The sequence below is a fragment of the Podarcis raffonei genome, chromosome 2 (genome assembly GCF_027172205.1).
Source record: "Podarcis raffonei isolate rPodRaf1 chromosome 2, rPodRaf1.pri, whole genome shotgun sequence".
In the NCBI taxonomy this organism is placed as follows: domain Eukaryota; kingdom Metazoa; phylum Chordata; class Lepidosauria; order Squamata; family Lacertidae; genus Podarcis; species Podarcis raffonei.
The window spans coordinates 29,797,947-29,818,799 of NC_070603.1; the positions used below are offsets into that span (position 1 = coordinate 29,797,947).

The 20,853-nt window shown below is 43.9% G+C and overlaps 1 protein-coding gene across 4 annotated transcripts in view; it reads right to left on the reverse strand.

The window, feature by feature from the left end:
* Positions 1-20,422, reverse strand: part of BAIAP2 (BAR/IMD domain containing adaptor protein 2) — a 135,716-nt gene extending 115,294 nt beyond the window's left edge. For 2 of the 4 annotated variants that reach the window (XM_053375514.1, XM_053375513.1), the window contains exon 1: positions 20,062-20,417. In XM_053375514.1, coding sequence (XP_053231489.1) covers positions 20,062-20,139 — 78 coding nt within the window. In that variant the 5' untranslated portion in view covers positions 20,140-20,417. Of the gene's footprint in view, positions 1-20,061 lie in introns of all 4 variants that reach the window. The other 2 variants (XM_053375511.1, XM_053375512.1) reach the window with 2 other exon arrangements.
* Positions 20,423-20,853: the final 431 nt, after the last annotated feature.

Consider the following 20,853-nt stretch of genomic DNA (forward strand, 5'->3'; position numbering starts at 1 on the left):
TTTGCTTTAGCATGCCACAGCAATAAAAAGGGCAGATGAGGAGCAAAGTGGCTACAATCTCCTCTATGGGAGCCTGCACAGCCATGGTTAGTGTACCATGCCCTGCAAACCAAGTACTTTTTTGTGGGCACAAGATGTCTCCGCTTATTGTGTTAAGGTTACAGTAGCCGTTCAGCAGACCAGCTGTACGCCATTACCTTTCTCTGCAACTTTTATTACATTAAAAGGATTGCAGAAGCTGTGTGTAAGCTGTGCAGTTTCAGACCTTAAAAATGTGGGCCATTGTATGTTTAAGTACATCTGTGTGTGTGTGTGTGTGTGTGTGTGTGTCTTTAATACATGTTACCAGTCTGGTTTTTTTACTGTTCATTTCTGTAAGTTGCTTTGAGTCACTTTTGTGGGGGAAAAGCAACTAACAAACATTGTTGATAACCATCTCAGAATATAAAAAAATAAATTGTAGCTATGGCATGAGCAACAGGAAAACAAACAGAAGCCTCTTCCGCTTTCCCCTTCTGATATGAAGCAGTATACACTTATATGACCAGCTTCTCATTCTTATTTTACTTCCCCTAGATTCTTTAAATCAGTCTGCATACCCTTTGCAACATTATATGCTGCAATAATGCTTATTCTTTTGCCTAGAGAAGGGGGGGGGAAGAGAAGAGTGGAAGAAAAACAGATCCCCCCCCCAAGTTGTTTTTTTATTTCCTGGGCCTAATTGGTTGACAACCTATGTAATGTTCAGGTAAGTGACAGTTCCATAGCCTAATGGAGAGCCAGAATTTCTTCCAGCTACATCGAATATTGAAACTTTTCTCATATTAAACCACTTCAAGTTTTTTTTTCATACAATCAGCAGTACATAAACATTATGCTGCTGTAATCATCGTCATCTTAATTTTTTGTATTTACTTCAAAAACACTGCCTTATTCAGCCTATAGCAGTCACCTGTGGCTTTGATTCGCCTCCTTTCTGCATCAATCTGCATGTTTTGCAATTGTTGCGGGGGGGGGGGGGAACCCCATCAATTTTGCTTTATTCTGTTTGTGTTTCTTTTTCTTCTCATTTCCTGTGTGACAGTCTCTCTCTCTGGTACTGGCAGACACTTCCTAGAATTCAGTTCTATATATGACTCTGTAGTGCGGACATGGTTTCCCCATTTTGCATTGCTGCAAATATCAAGAACAAATAAGTTTTACCAAACTGACGATTTAGAGCTCAGTTTGAATATGCACATACCAGTGTTTGGGATACCACCTGTCTCAAACACTCCCAATCAAATACAGGCTCTGGAATCCAAAGAATCTCATTTTTCATTTTGACAAGAGGAGGGAATGCTAGCATTTTTGCAGAGAGAACCAAGCCTCCAGAACTCTTATTTCATTTATAAATCACTTCCCATGAAACATGCCAAAGCGATTAACAATAGAAACATTAGCAATTCTAGTCTAGTGCAGATAAAGGTTGGAATACTGTGAACAGGAGACACACACACACACACCCAACAGCAGATACAATGTCAAGGTTTCTCTTTTTTTAAAAAAAGGAAACCAGTGTTTTCAGTGTGGAGAAATCATCCTTCATCTTTCAAGGGCTACTCCAAAAGCCCATGGCCTATGGCAGTTGCTTAATCATCAGTATGCGGATGATACCCAGCTCTACCTCTCTTTTAAATCAGAACCAGTGAAGGCGGTGAAGGTCCTGTGTGAGTGTCTGGAGGCGGTTGGAGGATGGATGGCGGCTAACAGATTGAGGTTGAATCCTGACAAGACAGAAGTACTGCTTTTGGGGGACAGGAGGCGGGCAGGTGTGGAGGATTCCCTGGTCCTGAATGGGGTAACTGTGCCCCTGAAGGACCAGGCGCGCAGCCTGGGAGTCATTTTGGACTCACAGCTGTCCATGGAGGCACAGGTGAAATCTGTATCCAGGGCAGCTGTTTACCAGCTCCATCTGGTACGTAGGCTGAGACCCTATCTGCCTGCAGACTGTCTCGCCAGAGTGGTACATGCTCTGGTTATCTCCCGCTTGGACTACTGCAATGCGCTCTACGCGGGGCTACCTTTGAAGGTGACCCGGAAACTACAACTAATCCAGAATGCGGCAGCTAGACTGGTGACTGGGAGCGGCCGCCAAGACCATATAACACCGGTCTTGAAAGACCTACATTGGCTCCCAGTACGTTTCTGAGCACAATTCAAAGTGTTGGTACGGACCTTTAAAGCCCTAAACGGCCTCGGTCCAGTATATCTGAAGGAGCGTCTCCTCCCCCATCGTTCTGCCCGGACACTGAGGTCCAGCTCCGAGGGCCTTCTGGCGGTTCCCTCACTGCGAGAGGCCAAGTTACAGGGAACCAGGCAGAGGGCCTTCTCGGTAGTGGCGCCCGCCCTGTGGAACGCCCTCCCATCAGATGTCAAAGCGATAAACATCTACCTGACATTCAGAAGACATCTGAAGGCAGCCCTGTTCAGGGAAGTTTTTAATATGTGACATTTTAGTGTATCTTTCATCTTTGTTGGAAGCCGCTCAGAGTGGCTGGGGAAACCCAGCCAGATGGGCGGGGTACAAATAATAAATTATTATTATTATTATTATTATATTATTAATCAAGCTGGCAAGGGAAACATTTACTCGCTGCATGCAAACTGTTGTTACTGCAAAACAGTAATCTCACCCTGAAGTGCAGAACTGGTTAGAATGAATGTGGCAATTAACTTCTAAAAACAAGATCTTCGGAGCTTACCTGAAGTCACACCCTGGGCCTTGGAATATTTGCTCCTAAACCCATACAGTATAGAACTGCCTGTCATTACTTAACCAGTAGAATAAAGGCACTTTGAACATGCTCTAAGGTGCTTTATTTGCTGTGTCACACATTCCAGTAAAAATCTTGTCACCAAAGTTGGCTCAGATTAAACTCATCAGATGGAAAAATGCTATTATAGCAGGAAAAAAAATAATTCCAAAGAGCTAAAACCAGGACACATCAGTAGGTCATGGAAGTTCTATAGATGGGAGTGCTAAGACAATGATCAGCAGGTGTTAGGTCAGCATAACAGAGTGTTAATGGGAACCTAAAGCACTTAAGATCCCACCAGTGGCTCACTTCAACCATCAGTTTACACCCCAGCACTAAAAGTGAGGCAAAGCTTCCCAAAGTGGCTTAGCAGTAGAGTACAAAGGTTTCAGTACCAAGCACACTTAGTTAAAAGTAAATCTGAATGATGTCAGCAAAACAAATTCCAAAACAAATGAAGGTAAGAGCACACACTGCATGTACTCTACAGCCCCTGTTGCTTTAATCATAACAAGGTTCAGAAAGATAATATATAATAAAATTCATATTTCACAGACCCAAAGCAACTTGCTCACACTTCAGACGTAGCAATGTCTGTCTGCTAAACCATTTTTAGTGGACCCAGAACTATGTCTTTGTGTTCTTTCCTTGAGATAAATAGATAGAAAGATATGCTTTATTGTCCATTCTGGCTCAGTAGCAAACACTGGTTAAAGCCATTGTCTGAGTGCCTATCTTTATACAGCCAAAATGGCACTATCCACACAAACAAGAGAAAGGTATCAGCAGCATTTAAAAGGGTTTTTTTAAAAAAAATAAAAATCCCCTTCAATGAGGACTGAGAATGATCACTGGGCACAGAACATTGACCGGCTGTTAGAAGAAAGCCAGAGGAAGGGAAATTATAATGGAGCAGCACTCCACACTTCCACACTTATTTTTTTTGCAGGCTCCACCTGTTAGGTAAATGGGCAAGTCAAGCTCATTGATCTTGCAGAGCTACTAAAGCAGGCTACCTTTCCAAAGACCCAACGCCTTGGAAGGTTTTCACCCTTTCTTAGTACTTTTGCCATTAGGACTCTTATACTTGAAGGAGTGTCTTCAGCCCAGACACTGAGGTCCAGCTCCAAGGGCCTTCTGGTGGTCATCTCATTGTGAGAAGTGAAATGACAGGGAACCAGGCAATCAGAAGGCCGGTGGAGAGGGCCAGAAGGAATGATGATTGAAGGAAGCTGAACGAGAGAACATGGAAGGCCAAGACTTGTTGAGGCTGAGGAATGCAACCTTAGAAGTTAAATAAAGGGCAGCAGCATGGGATTGTCTCTCTGGCATCATCCAACTACCAGGATCGAGAAGGAGCATTCTGTCCCGTAACGCTTCCTGAGAACTGTCCCCAGCAGGATCCTCAGCTGAAAACCAGATCTTCAGGTTTCCTGGTTTTAGCTCCATGATGCCTGACAATGTGACAAGTACAAAGAGGTAAGAAACCTGCTTCAAACTTAAACAATGCAATCTTTATTCCAAGCAACTGACATTTTTGCTTATCTGCTTACTAGCCAGAGGATTAACAATGCTCAGGAATGCCATAGAAGGGGGCCTGCTTGTGCGAAAGCAAAAGCCTTTGGAAACCTCTGAAGTGAGAGCTACATTTTGGCAGTTTCCAAATTCCATGGTATAAAGAGTTCCAGTGTCTGAACTGGTTGATCCTGATTCAGAACTCCACCTCGTTATTAATATTTATTGCTCAAACATATTGCTGTTTACGTCGGTCACTCCCAACCCCTTGAGTTCAAAACACCACATCCCAGTTTCAGAGGGATGAGTCTTTCCACAAAGGAGAAACTTAATTGCTGCTTAAGGTCAAGTCCAGTTTGACTGCAATAAGAGGGCTCAGAAAGGACTCCCTTTGTTCTTGCCTGTAGCAACACTAACCAACTTACATAACTCGGGAGAATGCTGGTATCTATGCATTGCCAAGTCTCACCATCTGGTACAGATGTTGCATAATAGAAGAAGCCTCTTGGGAGTGTTCAGACTATCACTACTCGTTGGTACACTGCTTTGTTTCAGAGATCCTGCCCCAACTCCTTAGAATATGTTGTCACCAACTGCCTTTGCAAGAAGCAAACATGCAATCGGTTTCGCTTAGTTGTAATTATCTAAAGGAGTGGTCACTACTGGATAAGAGGACTGGAACTCACCTTCCAGGTCACCAAGTCCACGACTCCACTAAAAGCTAAAACATTATCACAGAGCCCACCTGCCCTGTGTTTCACAGAAAATAAAGAATGAAGTCTTCCGCACAACATCTGCAACTTAATCCTTTGAACTGGAGCTGCCAGGGATTGGACCTGGGAGTGTTCTGAATGCAAAGCACAGGGGCATGGGTAGATATCCATATTGAATTTCCCAGTTCTCCCCTACTACCCACACCCAAAAAATCACAACCACAGAAAGCAGGCAACTTGGACTAGACATGAGAAATTGGTATAGGAAGTGCATGCTTTTTAACTTTCCCTAAACAGAGGCACTGAACCTTGTGTGTCCCCCTGTTTTAATCATCACAGGTATATTGTGGTTTGTTCCTGGGGACTTTTTATTTTTCTCATGGCTTATTACTGGTATTTACACTACCACTATCATGCTGGAAGCCAGTCTAGCTACACCTTAATTTTTCCACAGGTGCCATGCTCGCAGAAAGTTTCTTGTTAAGCTGAAGTGCTTTGTTAAGTCCAGAGACGATTCTGCCTTTCACCTCTTCTGCAGGTAATGAACCATGTAATACATTCAAAGAATTACAGAAAGTGGCCATAAGGCAACTTTCAGTGAAGCGAACGTTAGTACTTACCGTGGTAAGTTCTTTCTCTGTAGGGAGAATTGGGACCCAGGATGTGGGTTTGTTTCTGCCCATCTCACCACTGACACAAAGTCCTTAAAAAAACACCTCTGAGGATACTTCAGGGGAGAGACAAGCTCCTTGCTCCAGATCAACTCATGCTTAAACAAGTACCATAACTGCATAGTCATACAATAACAACTAAGGAATAGGGAGAGGAACACAGTGATTTCAAAGGAACATGCCCCCTCTGTTCACTACATGAAAGGAAAGGTTCTTTCTGGCCCCTTTAACTAGCACAAGTCAAGGGGAGAAGGGAAATAAACCTGATATGGGGTGAGAAGGCAAGAAAAGCTGGGAAGGAAAGATAGGAGGCCCCTGGACTTTGGGGGGAAAGTCTCATACTCCTCTGGGCAGAGATTCAGCGTCCAGTAGCCTCCCCCATGCACACAGCTGCACCTGGTATGGCCAGATCCCAATTCTCCCTACAGAGAAGGAACTTACCACGGTAAGTACCAATATTCACTTCTTCTTCCATAGATGGGCCGCCACAGTTATCAACACCTTTGAGAATGTTCTCGGACTTTGGGCCAATCCCAAAGCCAGACAGGTGTACTGATAATGATGGTTCTGGCATGCAAAATGCAGAAATTGGCGATTGGCTGAGTAAACTAGGATGTGGAGGTAAGCTCTTTCCTGAGGCCCACCCCCAGCCCCCCGCTGCTTCCCGGGGCTGAAGGACCCTGATGCGTCTGTGGCAAGTGGGGGGAGGGGTTCTGTGGTGGCCACAGGCAAGCCCAAAGCCTGTCCTAGCCAGGCATTTCCACTCAGAGGTAACTGGAGGCATCCCTGGGGAAAGAAAAACCCCTCCCAAGATGGTGTTCCCGCCTTTTTCTTTTGCCGTGCCTAGAGCAGGCAAGAGACCCTTGGTGAAGGCAAGGAATGGAACTGCAACAAGAGGCTTGTCTCTCCCCTGAAGTACCCTTATGGCGTTTGCCCTCCTATGTGTGTGACATCATACTGGGTTCATAGCAAAAGGGTTAACTAATTGTAAAATGACTAACCAATGGGAACCCAGGGGGCAGTGTTAACTGTGTATAAGGTTTAAGCACAGAGGTTTTTTTAGAGAGTTAGAGTTGTGGAGAAGACAGTCTGGAGTTAGAAGAGACAGACAAGATAAGTCTGTGGGTTGGGCTAGTCTGGTGTGAGAGAGGGAGAGAATTTGTTAAGAGGAGTCAGTCAAACAGTTGAGATAATCAGTAGGAAGGTATAGGCCGGTAAAGAAACTAAAGTTAAGATACTGACAGGAATATTATCTGAGAAACCATAAACTTGTTAATGCTTGTAAAATAAACTTGTTTTTTGGTTCACTTTCAACAACTGACCGGACTCAGTGTTTTACCAGTGAGTAACTGGTTGGTGGCAGCAGGGAAGCGAGCACAGTGGTGGCACAGGGATCAATAGACTGTTAAACGTCCGGGGACCCTGTGTGATCGCCACAATCCTCAAAGTTTTTTGTTTATTTAGAAAGACTTTCTGCCAGTGACGAGATGGGCAGAGACAAACCCACATCATGGATCCCAATTCTTTCCTATGGGAGAAAGGAAAAGAAGTCTTGCAAGGAATGGGAAACCCGTGGCTGTCTAGATGCTGCTAGACTACAACTCCCATCATTCTTGACCATAATCTATGTTGCCTGGGACTAATGGTGGTTGGATGCAGACCAAAGGAGTGCCCACCTGGCTGGATCAGGCCAAAGGCCCACCTTGACCAGCTTTCTCCTCCGAACGGCAGCTGGCCTAGAACATCTTTCAGCAACTCTACAGCGGAAGACTGCAATAGGGGTGGGGAACTGGATTTGACCAGTGGGCTAGATTCTTATCCTGTCCAATCCCCACAGCCAAGTGTCGCAAGCAGGCGGAGCTGCCCACCAGCAAAACAACCAGTGCCATAATGCCACCAGAAATCAAGCTGTGTGGGCCGTGCTTTGGAGGAGGGTTTTGTGTGTTTGAGCCCCATGTTGAGCAAAATATTCTTGTATTGCAGCAAGGAGGTCAACTGATAACTTTCAGGGTCCCTTCCAACTCTACAATTTGATGATTCGTTCTCTACAAATCCAGGATTTTATGATTCCAGGAATAACTGGAGAGCCTTGGGCTCCTCATCCCAGGATTAGTGGACTGACTTTTGTCAGTCCTCATCCATCCATTTTAGTACAAGCAAAACACCGAGCAAAAATTTGTTAGCAGATAATTAAGCCAAAATGCAAAGTGGACCATATCACAACACAGAATGCGGCATTCCTAGTGATGCAGCCATACCCTTTTTCACCCCAACCATCCTCAGCCATTATATTTGCATAACATTTCCTGGGATGAGCACAGTTTCAGCCAGAGGCATGAAGGGGTGATCATAAAGCATGACATATACAAAGTGGCATAACTATAGCCTGGGGGCAGGGGTGGGCTCTCTTCTGTCAACCTGCATATCCCCCTCTAGCTGCCAGGATGTGACAGCCACCCACCGTTCTAATTTAGCTTCATTTGAAAAAGAATCTCTCTTCTTCCCTCTGGACTTTGAGATAATAAGGCAATCAGCTGTTTTGCTTGGGCTGACATTTACTGCATCTGATGTGCAGCAAGTCATGATCAGGAATTCTGGCTACACTCATCCAAAGCAAAGAAAGATTAAGTGGAAAGATGAAGGTTTTTTCAAATAAATGCCAGGATGAAGCAGCCCACTGCTCTTAACACGTGAAAATGTCTTATTTTCGAAGTCAAACTGGGTAGAAGTTTCCAATAATGGCAAAGCTGAGATATAGCTCCCTGAACAGACCATTAAATTACAAACTTATTATGAAGGGTGGGGGTCATTTTCCTACTCTTAATTCTGGGTATACATAATATATAACCCCCAATGTTGTGATTATACTCACAGAAAACTCTAGTACACTTTTAAACATTGTGAATAGGATGACGAATTCGCATCTCTCCTTGGTGTACATTTCTGATGTGCTGCAGATGCAAATTTTCAGAAAGCACCAGCAGAGGTGATAAGACTCCTATCGGTGCCACAATGCTATCTGTTCTGTTACAAAGAAGTCCACCAGGATGAGTCACAGTAGAGGGGGAGGTGGGATTACGTTGGCGGTAGGTGCCAAGCTTTCTCCATCTCCCCCTGTAATTATTCCACATGTGTAGGCAAGCCAATTGTGGTGGCAGCAGTGGTGAAGGGGAGGCTGACAGCTCCTTCCACTATCTCATTAAGTGTAATCATTCCGAGGGAGAGCTCTGGTAATCGCAGTTCTCTAGAATCAGAGCCGTTTTAAGAAGGGTGGCTTAGGAAAGACTACCATGTGGAAGCAGAAAGCTGAAGCTCTTCTGATATGTGCAATGATACATGCCGCAGAAAGCAGCTGGTTTCCTAACTGCATCCCCAACAGAGGAGGGAAGGCAGCTAGGTATTGCTGTAGCCTTCCTTAGAATACCAGGTTCAGCTACAGCATAGTTAAAGGTAAAGGGAACCCTGACAATTAAGTCCAGTCATGGACGACTCTGGGGTTGCGGCGCTCATCTCGTTTTACAGGCTGAGGGAGCCAGCGTTTGTCCGCTTCCACAGACAGTTTTTCCAGGTCATGTGGCCAGCATGACTAAGCCGCTTCTGGCAAAGCCAGAGCAGCGCACGGAAACGCCGTTTACCTTCCCACCGGAGTGGTACCTATTTATCTACTTGCACTGTGTGCTTTCGAACTGCTAGGTTGGCAGGAGCAGGGACCGAACAACGGGAGCTCACCCGGTCGTGGGGATTCGAACCGCCAACCTTAGTGAGCACTACATGGGAGAAGCGAGACCAGTAGACCAGGAGTCAACATGGGCCTTTGTCATTTGGGGAATATGCTCCAAACCACACCAAAGGCAACAATCAAATATACTGTATGTAGAAGTACCTTTTCTTCCATCCATGTACAACATTTAACTTTTGCTTCTGCAACTTATCACTGGAACACAAGAGAAAGAACATATAGGTGTATTTGATGGAGGAGCATAGCACAGTACTGGATAAGCCAAATCAAACAGAACACATGAAGAGTTTGGAGAGCATAAAAGAATAACAGTAGCCAAAAACTCTAATAGAGATAGAGTCAAACCTTCTGTTCTCTCTAGCATTCCTGATCCTGGAGACCCATGCTAAGGTCCATGAATTGATTCCACCAAGGTCTTAATAGGACCACTGTTGGGGGGGCGAGAAAAGGGGGTGGTATACGCTAGATCTTGCTAGATTAAACAGACTTCAGAGTAAAGGTCAGGAGAACTGCTGAAAGATCCCACATATACCATTTACACAAGATTGTCTTCCCTCTCTAGAATGATCAGCTATTGATAAAAATCCAGCTGATGTCACTCAATATAGAAAGATTACTGTATGAAGAGACCATCTAGGTATCCTTGCCACACCATGGATTTCTGAACGCAGCTATCCAAGTGAAGCAATCAACCCTAGAAGGCATACCACGACCAAATGCTATCATGATAAATGGAAAGCCAAGAGCAAGATGAAATGCAACAGATTACCGGAAACAGACAAATACACTGCCAATCTAACAAGCTTAGAAGAGAACTTTCCATCTGGCAAGCTGCACATTCTGTTCCTACTTCCTGTAGAAGTTAGGATCACCCTTATGGCTTGCATAAGTTGGATCTGTTAGTCTTTCTGACTGAAACCATCCTCACTAAAACTTATGGCGATTTCCAACCAGAAGAAAAGATGTTCCGCAAAGGAGTCCTATAGATGACTATGCAGTTGGGGGAAATGGCTTTCTCTTTAAGATCAAAATATTGGGTAGTATTCAACTAGGTTTAACTAAAGGTAGACCCATTGAAATTAATGAGAAGTTAATGAATTTAACCAAGGGCTCATCTACATTTGCGCTTGTCCCTTGCCTAGAAAGTACGGGTCCAAGTGATTTTCCACTTTGTCACATGCTTTCTAGGCACAGGTCTGAGCAGTTTTGCCTTTGCCCCACTGCTTTCCCCCCGAGAAAACACACTCTTTAGTGCAAAATTGGAACAAATGGCAATCCTCTGAAAACCCAGTTGCTGCTTGGTCTAATTTAGCAGCAAGGCAAACAGAGGTGTGGATATGCCCAAAGTTAGATTCATTAATTTCAATGGGTCTGCTTTGAAGAAAACATAATTGAATATCACCCGCTGCTTCCTTCCTGATTTCCAGTCTTTACCTCAGTAGTTATTCACTCTCTGCTCTTATAAAGCCTACACTATGGCACACCTGCAACAGGTCCCGGCCACATATCTAACACACCCAGAAAGAGAAGAGCTCTCATTAGAACATAACAAACAGCATTCACAAAGTGTCAATGGATTACAAAATGCAGGGTTTATTTTTAACTCTTTTTAATTCCCTGAAAAACATATGACATGAACGTGTGAATCTCATTCAGAAAAAAACTGGAATACCATCACATAAGAACTGGTAGCAAATTCCATCTTTGCCATCTTTTGCAATTAGACAAACATAGCTTTTTAAGTCGTCATTAAACTTCAGAGAGCATACACTCTGGAGAAGAACACCAACTCCTCCTTATATTTGCCTGTATTATCTTAAGAACCTTTTTTAAAGGAATTACATAAAGGACATAATTTGGCCAGAGCTGATTAACTGCTTTGGATGAGAGATACACCGATGCTAGCAGAGGCAAATATGAGAATTAGTGTCCAACAATATGTGGAGGGCCACAGGTTCCCTACTTTCCAGTTTAAACAGATTTGAATTATTTATTTTTAAAGTAGCAGAACAGCTATAGCATGAGAAACAAAGACAAATCTCTATGCATATAACTGCTCACACACTAGGCAGAACAATGTAAGTCAAGACATCCTTTAGTTTGAATATTTGGCGGCAAATATATCAGGGTGCCATGGAACCATGGACACCAAACAAAGACACCAAACAAAATAATGGTCTTGAATGAGTTTCTCACATGCTCTATTTCATGGCTGGATGGCTATTCTTAGCTTTGAAGCGGAAATAAAATTGTGCCAAATCCTGGAGCCATTTGCATTATTCTCCCAAAAAACCAAAAAAACCCCAACAACTGGAGTTCAGACAAAAGGTGTGGAACTATTACCTTATACCCCAAAACTTGCACATATTACGAGGTGCAATATTACAAAAGACTGGGGTTTCTTTTGATCTTCCTAACCAATATGGACTAAGAACGGAAAGTGTCTTTGCTTTTTATAATTATCATCTGCCATGTTACTGCACAGAATTCATCATCTTTTGTTGAAATCTGTTCCTGTACTTAACATGCATAAATAGCAGAAGAAAGCAAACAGGACTTTCACACAGTAAGCCAAACCTGAGCATTTCAACAGCCCCCTATTATTGGCTGAAGTCCAATCACTGTGTTACAGTACAAACAAGTTCATGGGTTTGACCCTCAGTGCATTACACTCAATGTTCTATCAGCTATGTTTCAGGCATGCTGTAAACTTCCAAAGTGTATACGATCATGAACAGCAGATGGTTGTAGATATTGCCTTTCAAACTGTAACTCTGATGATTTCAGAGAAATATCAACAACTAGAAGAAAAAAAATGATGGAAGGATGCTGTTGATTCCAGCTCAGACCCCCCCTTCTTCTGTTAAGTATTTTGCTTAACCTTTTAACTTCCATTCCTAACTGTAACCAAAGCTACATAAGGGTAACTGTCCCTGCCTATATTCCCTGCCCAAACTGGCTCTGAGAGAGTGGGGAAAACCCAAAGAAAAGCATGCAAGAGGGAAGAGAGGGTGGGTCATTCCATCTGGCAAACAGAAAAGCTTGCACTGATGGAACAGTGGTCAAAGTGCTACACTGAATTCCTCCCATGTACATTACATTACTCTGTAAAGTACCATGTATGGCTAATGACAGAGCAGAAGCAACAACTGGTATGTCCCCATCTTTAACAGCCTGCAAGAAACTAAAACTGAACATTGGGCTAAGGGAGAATATTTTGGATGGGTGTTACTGTATACCTAAATTGAAGAGTTGGAAGGTACCCTAAGAGTGATCTGGTCCAACCACCTGCAATGCAGGAATCTCAGCTAAAGCATCCATGACAGATGGTCACCCAACCTCTGCTTAAAAACCTCCACGGAAGGAGAGTCAACCACCTCCCGACGGAGTCCATGCCACTGTTGAGCAGTTCTTACTGCCAGAAAGTTCTTTCTGATGTTTAGTCAGAATCTCACTGCTTGTAATTTGGATCCATTGGTTTGGGTCCTAGGTTCTGGAGCAGGTGCTTGTTCCATCCTCCATGTGACAGCCCTTTAGATATTTGAAGATGACTATCATGTTTACCAGGCTAAACATACCCAACTCCCTCAACAGTTCCTCATAAGGTTTGGTTTCCAGACCCTTGATCATCTTGGTTGCCCTCCTCTGAATGCCCTTCCAGCTTGTCAATACCCTTCTTAAATTGTGGGGCCCAGTTTGGTGTCATCTGCAGATTTGATGAGCATCTGCTCAATACCATCATCAAAGTTGTTTATAAAGATGTTGAACAACAATAAGCTCAGGACAGAACCTTGTGGTATCCCCTGTGTCACTTTTTTCTAGGATGTTGAGGAACCATTAGTGAGCACTCTTTGGGTTCGGCCAGTTAACCAGCTTCAAATCCACCTAACAGTTTGTGAAACCCATGCTTTGTCTTAGTAATGAGAGCATCCTTTCCTAAGTGTTCACAGACCGGCCTTTTAATTATCTGTTCTAGGACTTTTCCTGGTATCAATGTCAAGCTCACTGGTCGATAGTTACCTAGGCCTGGATCCTTTCAAACACTGCGAAAGATCCTTTCATATGTAGAACCAATCACTAAACACAGAACTACAAATTCATTAGCTTTACTTAATAGGTTAGAACCTTATTTGTGAAACCTGCTGTCATTTCAACCACATTCAATTTAACTGTTCAGAAAAGAATCTTGTACACTGGAAGAGTGATGTGAATTCTCTGACAGCACAATCCAGTGGGTCTTACTAAAATGTAAACATGCACAGGATTGAAGTCCCTGCAATCCAAGCCCAAGAGATTGAAAGGTGATGGAGTTCTGCTTTCATACAATGGCCCTGCCTAGGTTTCCCTTTTTTATTATTTGTGGTAGAGAAGCTTTAGGGAATTTCCCCCCCTCTGATCCCAGTACAAAGATATAATAAAGGGAGGCAAATAATTCTTAGAAATCTGCATCTGCCAAGTTAAATAATTCCAGTCCTTGCCAACACGGCAAGGACAAGAAAGATCACAATAGCCCTGTTCCTGAACTCCCAGAGAAATCGTTACCTTTGCTGCAAACATGCCATTAGCACAGCTCTTCAAAAGACAACAACTTTAACAGCAGCGACTATAATTCAGAAGCAATGGCCCTTGGAGACCCCGGTGTTTTATTATTTCAGAGGACGGGCCGAATCCAGTTTACTTGTTCAGCCACATTTCTCTTCCTGTTTGCTTAGCTTAAGCACTCACAATCTTCAAGTCACCCAACTTGCCCCAGCTGACTTATTAGGGCAATCTCTCAACAAGAGACCATTCATTCAGACTGCAAGTGAAGAGTCTGCCAACATGATCTCCAACACAAGCTTAACCGTTTTTTATGTAACTGCAACTAAAAATGTTTCAGCAAGCAACAGCAGGGGTTTGATTAAATTTAAAACATGTCCCCATTAAGGCACAAGAGAACAAAGAGGTGTTGCTTCAGAATTAGCCTGTTATACATTAGAAAATAATCATCCTGGCCACAAATGCCATTGTGAGCTGTTACAGACAGGGTTAGGAGAAGATCTATGTAATCATGTAACTGATCCACATTTACCCCCTTATATGTTTACTGAACCTTCTGAAACGTAATGGTGGGATATTTAAAACGCAGTCAAACCAACAACTCATGTTTTGCTAAATAAGGCACATGATAGGAGCTGAAGCTCACAAAGGTTTTTCTACAAACTTGCTAGAGCGGGAGGACATAGCTATATATTCTTCTCCCTCCCTGGGCAGTTTCATCTCTTTCCGCTCTGCCAGCAATACGAGAGCATCTGCTAAGTCTGAGCTACACGCCCAGTCTACATTTTAAGATAGACTTAAGTGCGTCTTTGTAACCGAATTACCATTTTAAGCCTGCCTGAACAAAGCTGCTGTATCTGTTACTCTTCAACAAAGAACACCTGCACTGTGAGTAAATGTTATTTTTACTTTTTACAAGACTTGTTTGTGTAATTGTTGTTTTAAGGGGAAGAAAAGGGGGGAATCCAGTCTGCCTTAAAGCTTACTGGATTACCGGTACTTAAACTAGACTCCCTGGAAAAGGCCCTGATGTTGGGAAAGCTGAGGGCACAAGGAGAAGGGGACGACAGAGGACGAAATGGTTGAATAGTGTTCTCAAAACTACCAGCATGAGTTTGACCAAACTGCGGGAGGCAGTGGAAGACAGGAGTGCCTGGCGTGCTCTGGTCCATAGGGTCACGAAGAGTCGGACAGGACTAAACGACAACAAAAAAGGCTAAAAACTAACCTATCTAAGCTTCCCTTTTAAGATGCAAAGGGATGGCATCCTGTTGAACTCGCAAATGTGAGGAAGGAAGGGTAACATCTAATAAATATATCTTTCCTAGCATCTATTCACACCCCAACAGTAATAAGTATTGCATAGTGTCTCCCGTATTCTCCTCTTGTACAGAATGCCTCACCTACATCTCTTCTACTAATAACTGGCCATGCAAACTAACTGGGAATCCAAGGCTATGCACACATCATGTAGTATTGCATCAAGAGACCCACTGGTGCAGTATAATGAATAAGTCTGATTTGGAAAATCCCTAGTTCAAATCTTGTTCTTGGGTAAACATCTCTTAAACTCAGCTTTTACCCACCAGCAATTTGTGACTTATAGTATTGGCCTACTGTACACTTGCCAAGAATTACGCAGCTATGACAAACAGGTCTAAATGCTTTAAACACACTTTACAAATGCTAAATTACCATCTATCATCATTAACACAGGGATACACCCAAAGGTAACATCCACTGAAGTTCTTTTGAAAATTAGTTGCCCATGAAAGGGAGCCAAGAGGAAATGTGTTGTAAGAGGACACAAACCACGGACAACAATGAGGTCACTTGTGAAGATGTGTTCATAAAGCTAGAGAAATTAATGAACGAGTGGTAACTGCCCAAAAGGGCAAAACATGGCCTTCCAGCATGTCCAGAGGGATGCAACCTCATGCTCTGTGTAGTTCAGAGAATATCTGTGGTATTTGCATAGCCTTCCTAGTTGTCGTAGGCATTGCCATAGTGCTTACCTCTCTTCTGTCCATCTACCATATACCATGTAGTTGTCTATAGCTGTTTTTAATAAACATTACTACATAAATACGTTTGTGTTTGGTTTGCAACTGGGTCTCTCAGCTCCAGGCTCAACACTACCAGTGCTGACAATACAATTGAATTATCACAACTATTGCCATGGAGTGTGAAGTGACCAGATCCTACCAATGAAAACAACTTGTGAAATGCATAATGGGGCTGTTTTTCAGCAGAAACTACACTAGTCAAGTGTAATGACACACTTTGGTTGCTAGTATAAAAAAAGGACAGCATGTGGATGGTTGTTAACAGTACTTGTGCCGGGAGACAAGCATTTTGAAGTTTACAGCAAGCATATCCAACTAATTTTTCCTATAATTAAAGAAGGATTCTTGACTCTTCAAGATACAGATGTGGCAGCCTAGTATTAGATAGATTTGAGTTAAGAACAAACACAATATTCTGTACTTGGCAAGTGAGGCAGAAACACCCCTCTTTTGCCTCACTAGCTGCAAAGTAGCAGTGACACATAATTGTGCTGCTGTTCCAGAGTCCTAAACAAAGGGTTCATACCAAATATCACACAGAGCTCTCTGTAGCTAGACCAGTCCCCCAGTAAGCCAGGAATGGAGAATCTGTGACCCTTCAGGTGTTGGTGGACTTCAAGACCCATCATGCCCAGCCATTGGCCATTCTAGCTGGGGCTAATGGGATATGGAGGGTTATAGGTCCACCCCCTCCATCATCTCCAATGTAAGCCATTGGCAGATCCCATAGCTATCATCAGACTCTTTATGGACGAGGGGATGTATATACCGCATGCCTATGGATGGAAAAGTAGAATTTCATCCCATCCAAAGAACTGCTTAGGTCCATGCATTGGCCACTCTTCTTTGAACAGTTTCCATATCACAAGCAGCTTTCGAAATTCCCGCCCCCACCCCCAGTTTCAAAGGCACTTTGCCATGCAGCTTGGGACAGTCTGAGAGTATTACTTCCATGGCTGTTTGGATCCTGATTAATCTATGAAACAAAGAAATTTATCAGTCTGTTCATAACAATAATAATGTGCGAGGGGAAGGGGGAAATGAGTGGGAGATAGATTCACTCTCTCATCAAATAATTTTCAATGGCTAAGAATGGCTCTCATATATCAAGCAATGCACAAAGGCGGGGCACAAGAGAGAGAAAAATGACAAGAAAGGCAGCTTTAAGACATCCTGCAAGATTAAATGGTGCGAGCCTAATAATTGAGGCACTTCATGCTTTTCACAGATAACTTAATGTTGTAATCATTTAAAGAGAGGAACAGAGACTGCAGAGACTGACCCCAGACAATAGTGCAACTGGCTCTAGTTTAATGCATGAGAGCCCGCATTACATTCTCAAGTTAGCAAGACTTTATTAAGAGTTGCTCATAAGGCCTAGTGGAGCAGAACCATTTTAATTTACCCTCGTTCTTACAGCAGAAGAATATTTTCAGTTAGCTGTCAAACTCAAAAGATAGGGAGAGGGGAAATATTTCAGAGCTTCACTAATCCCCAACAGAACCACAGCCATAGAACTAATTACGGTCCTAACAATAAGGTTGCTTGTGGAAGTGTGCCTAACTTAAAAACAAAGGCCAAGGGTATTTCAAAGCATATAAAAATTGGCCCAAATTAGCCACTCAAGACAAACATGGAATCTGATATAGGTCAGCTTCAGCCCCCCTTTGAACCTTTATGACAAAACGGAAACTGCTCCATTGTCTCTGGGTGCCATTGGGAACAAGGGGACAGGAGCAAATATTTACATGAGAAATTCCAATACTCCGTGCTCCGTGCGCAACACAGGAGGTACACTCCTTGTTCCAGGTGATATGAAGCCAGAAGCACTACATCAACACCATCTGTACTCATAGGTGACAATTCCTGCATCTGAAATATGTGCAGGTGGGAGAACATTTACGTGTGGCATAGGCATTGGGGAAATCAGGCTTGCACTGTGCAACAGCACCTCTACTATTTTTTTTAAAAAAAAAAAAACAGAACACCATGTACATATGCCTTGGGACAGCAGATTTTGAACAACTGCCCAGAAATTATCAAGTAACTGGTGTGTGTTTACTGAGGGACACGTGCTTTTGAATGGCATATTTAACTAGATATTATCCCAGCATAAGTGAACATAATATTGGCCAATTTTGTATGACAATATCTGAAAATAACACACACAGAGACACATACACGTACGTTAAGGGCCTCTATCAATCCAGGGCCCCTTTAACTCAAGTAGTTCTTTCTTTCTATTGTTCTTCGTTTACTTAAACAGACTCAAACATTTTACATGAGCCAGGAGATTAAATCTTAGGATAAAAAGGAAAGTGTGACATTATTTAAAGCAAGAAACAGTTTATTTAGGTACCACCTGCCTCCATCTAATATACCACGCTGATTTGACCTAGCAGAGAAGTAGTTTAGCAAAGGAACATTTATAATTAAAACTATTCAACAGAAGCCTTAGAATATCTACTTAGAAAGCCATGAACAGCTGCAAAGAACTACAAGTCTCCAAATTCAGAAGAACCCAACAGTTTCAGAGTTAAAGACACCCTAGCAAATCGATGGATCTCTCTAGAATTAATGGAAAGATCATGTCTGAAGATGCACTTAAAATTTTTAAGCCGTACAAAACACATATACCTGTACTCAGGGGAAGATAATCCTGATTTCTTCTCCATTCTCATCTATTCTCTTTCCTCTGTTACAGGCTGCAATCCTGCGCACATTTACCTTGGCATGACTAACATTGAAATGAGTAGGACCGACTTCCAAGAAAGTCAAGGATTGTGTATAGGATTATTTTGTGAATTATCCTTTGTGAATTACCCTTGCCCAGGATAGGAACTGCCCAGAATCTAGTATAGGAGACCAGGTTTACATATAAGAGAAAAAAATTATATTTTTTTAAAAAAGACTCCTACACACAAGTCACCTGTCAGCTCTGCCCTTACATAAGACATCTTCCTATACCCATTTTAGAACAAAACCAATTTGTTTCCCCTATTTAGAAAGCAAGAAGGGGGGGGGGATAGGCCAAACATGATAGCATGGGAGGGAAGGAACCTTATTTAAAAATGAATAAACAGTACTTTCATAATAATATCTGACAAAGAGAAAGCAAATTACTGCTTCAGGCCAATCTAACTAGCATTAGCCAGTCGGAATAATTAACAAGTTAAGATACTGGTATTTGCCCTACAAACAGGGATTCTTTTGAAACAAATCCAGTACTGTACTAAAAACAAACTCATTTTGGGGAAAAAGGGGTTAGGAGAAAAGTTGCTGGTTTGCTTTTTTTGCTTTTTTTTTTTAATAAATGACTCTCCTATTTGGGGCTCTTTTTCTCCGGAGAAGAGTACAACACACACTTCTCACCAAGTGCTTTACAAAACTCTCTCGCCTTAGTAAGTATGATATTCTAGCCATCTCCACCTTATAACCTCAGAGGAAAGCAGTATTAAATTAAGGAGTTCGGAACAGGATTGGGGCGGCGGGGGAGCGAGCTTCCCGTAGTTACAAAACGATCAGTATAAAGAGGACTATCTCGACACTTGGACGGATAGAGAAGGCAACCAAGGCACTCTTGTTATGCAAGCCAGGTGTTTTAAAATCATTTGTTTCCAGGGCAAAAAAGGGGGGGCGCTTAGAACCACCCGGTGCATCCCCAGGATAAATGAAATAACTAGAAATTCGATTGGGGGTGGGGAAAGAGAGAGAAGAGAAATGTAGGTGAGAAGAGGGAGGAAGCGAGGAAAGCTACAAAATCTTGCAACAGGTGAGTGCCACTCGGCAAGGCACACAAAGCAAAGCTGGCATGCAGCGCCAGCCCCGCTACCAGCCAGCGGCAGGGGGAAGGTGTGCGCAAAACGGGGAGTCCCGGTGCAGCTGAAGGGGGAGCAGGGAGAGGGAAAGGAAGAGGCTCGGAAGATGAAAGGCTGCTCCAGAAGCAAACAGTGCAGTGCAACGGAATGCAACGCTGCCCTCCCCCGCACCCCCCGAGAGCTCCGGATGCTCGGATCTTACCTTGTAGACATTCTCGGTGATCCGATGCACCTCCTCCGAGCGCGACATGACGGTGCCGGGGGCTCCGGGAAGCACCATAGACCAAGGCAGGGGGCGCAGAGCTCAAGCCGAGAGCAGCGCGGGAGAAACCGGGAACGCTGCAGCTAAGATCCGAGTACGTTGCAGCGCGGCAGGGAAAGGCGCCGACGCTTTTATACCGCCTCCCAGAAGCCAGGCTCATCCCACGGCAAGCCGCCTCCGCCTCCGCCCGCCCCCGGCCCCGCCTGCTCTTGTATTGCTCTGCCCTGGCGGCAGCCTCTAGGAGCGCAGCCTGGGGAAGGCGGGGAATGGGGAAGGAAGGCGGGTGGTGGGTGGGAGCGAGAGGCAGGACTGGGGCAGCAAAGGGGCCGCGGGGAAGGACGGGCGGGAATCGCGGCGGCCGGGTGTTGCTGGCACAAAGCACCTCGGGCGCGCACACACATTCAGCCACGCATTGCCTGCATCCAGGACAACAGCCGTCTGCTTCCCAGTCCACGCATGTCGGCGTGTCGTCGTCTCCGCCCGCTTCCAACCGAGCAGGGAGAAGGGCAACTCTGCCCTCACGCGCGATGCCTCGCTCAGACACGCGCCCACCCACACGTGGGCGAGGAAGGGACGTGAGAGAGTAGAAGCTGGCTCTGCCCCGACGCCCCCGCGCACTTATTTAATGGGGAAAGCAATGTTTACGGTCAGGTTATGTACTCGGACCACCTCAGAGAGGCACGCCAGCACTTAACTCGATTTCTTCCTCTACCCCACCCCAACTCTCTCGCA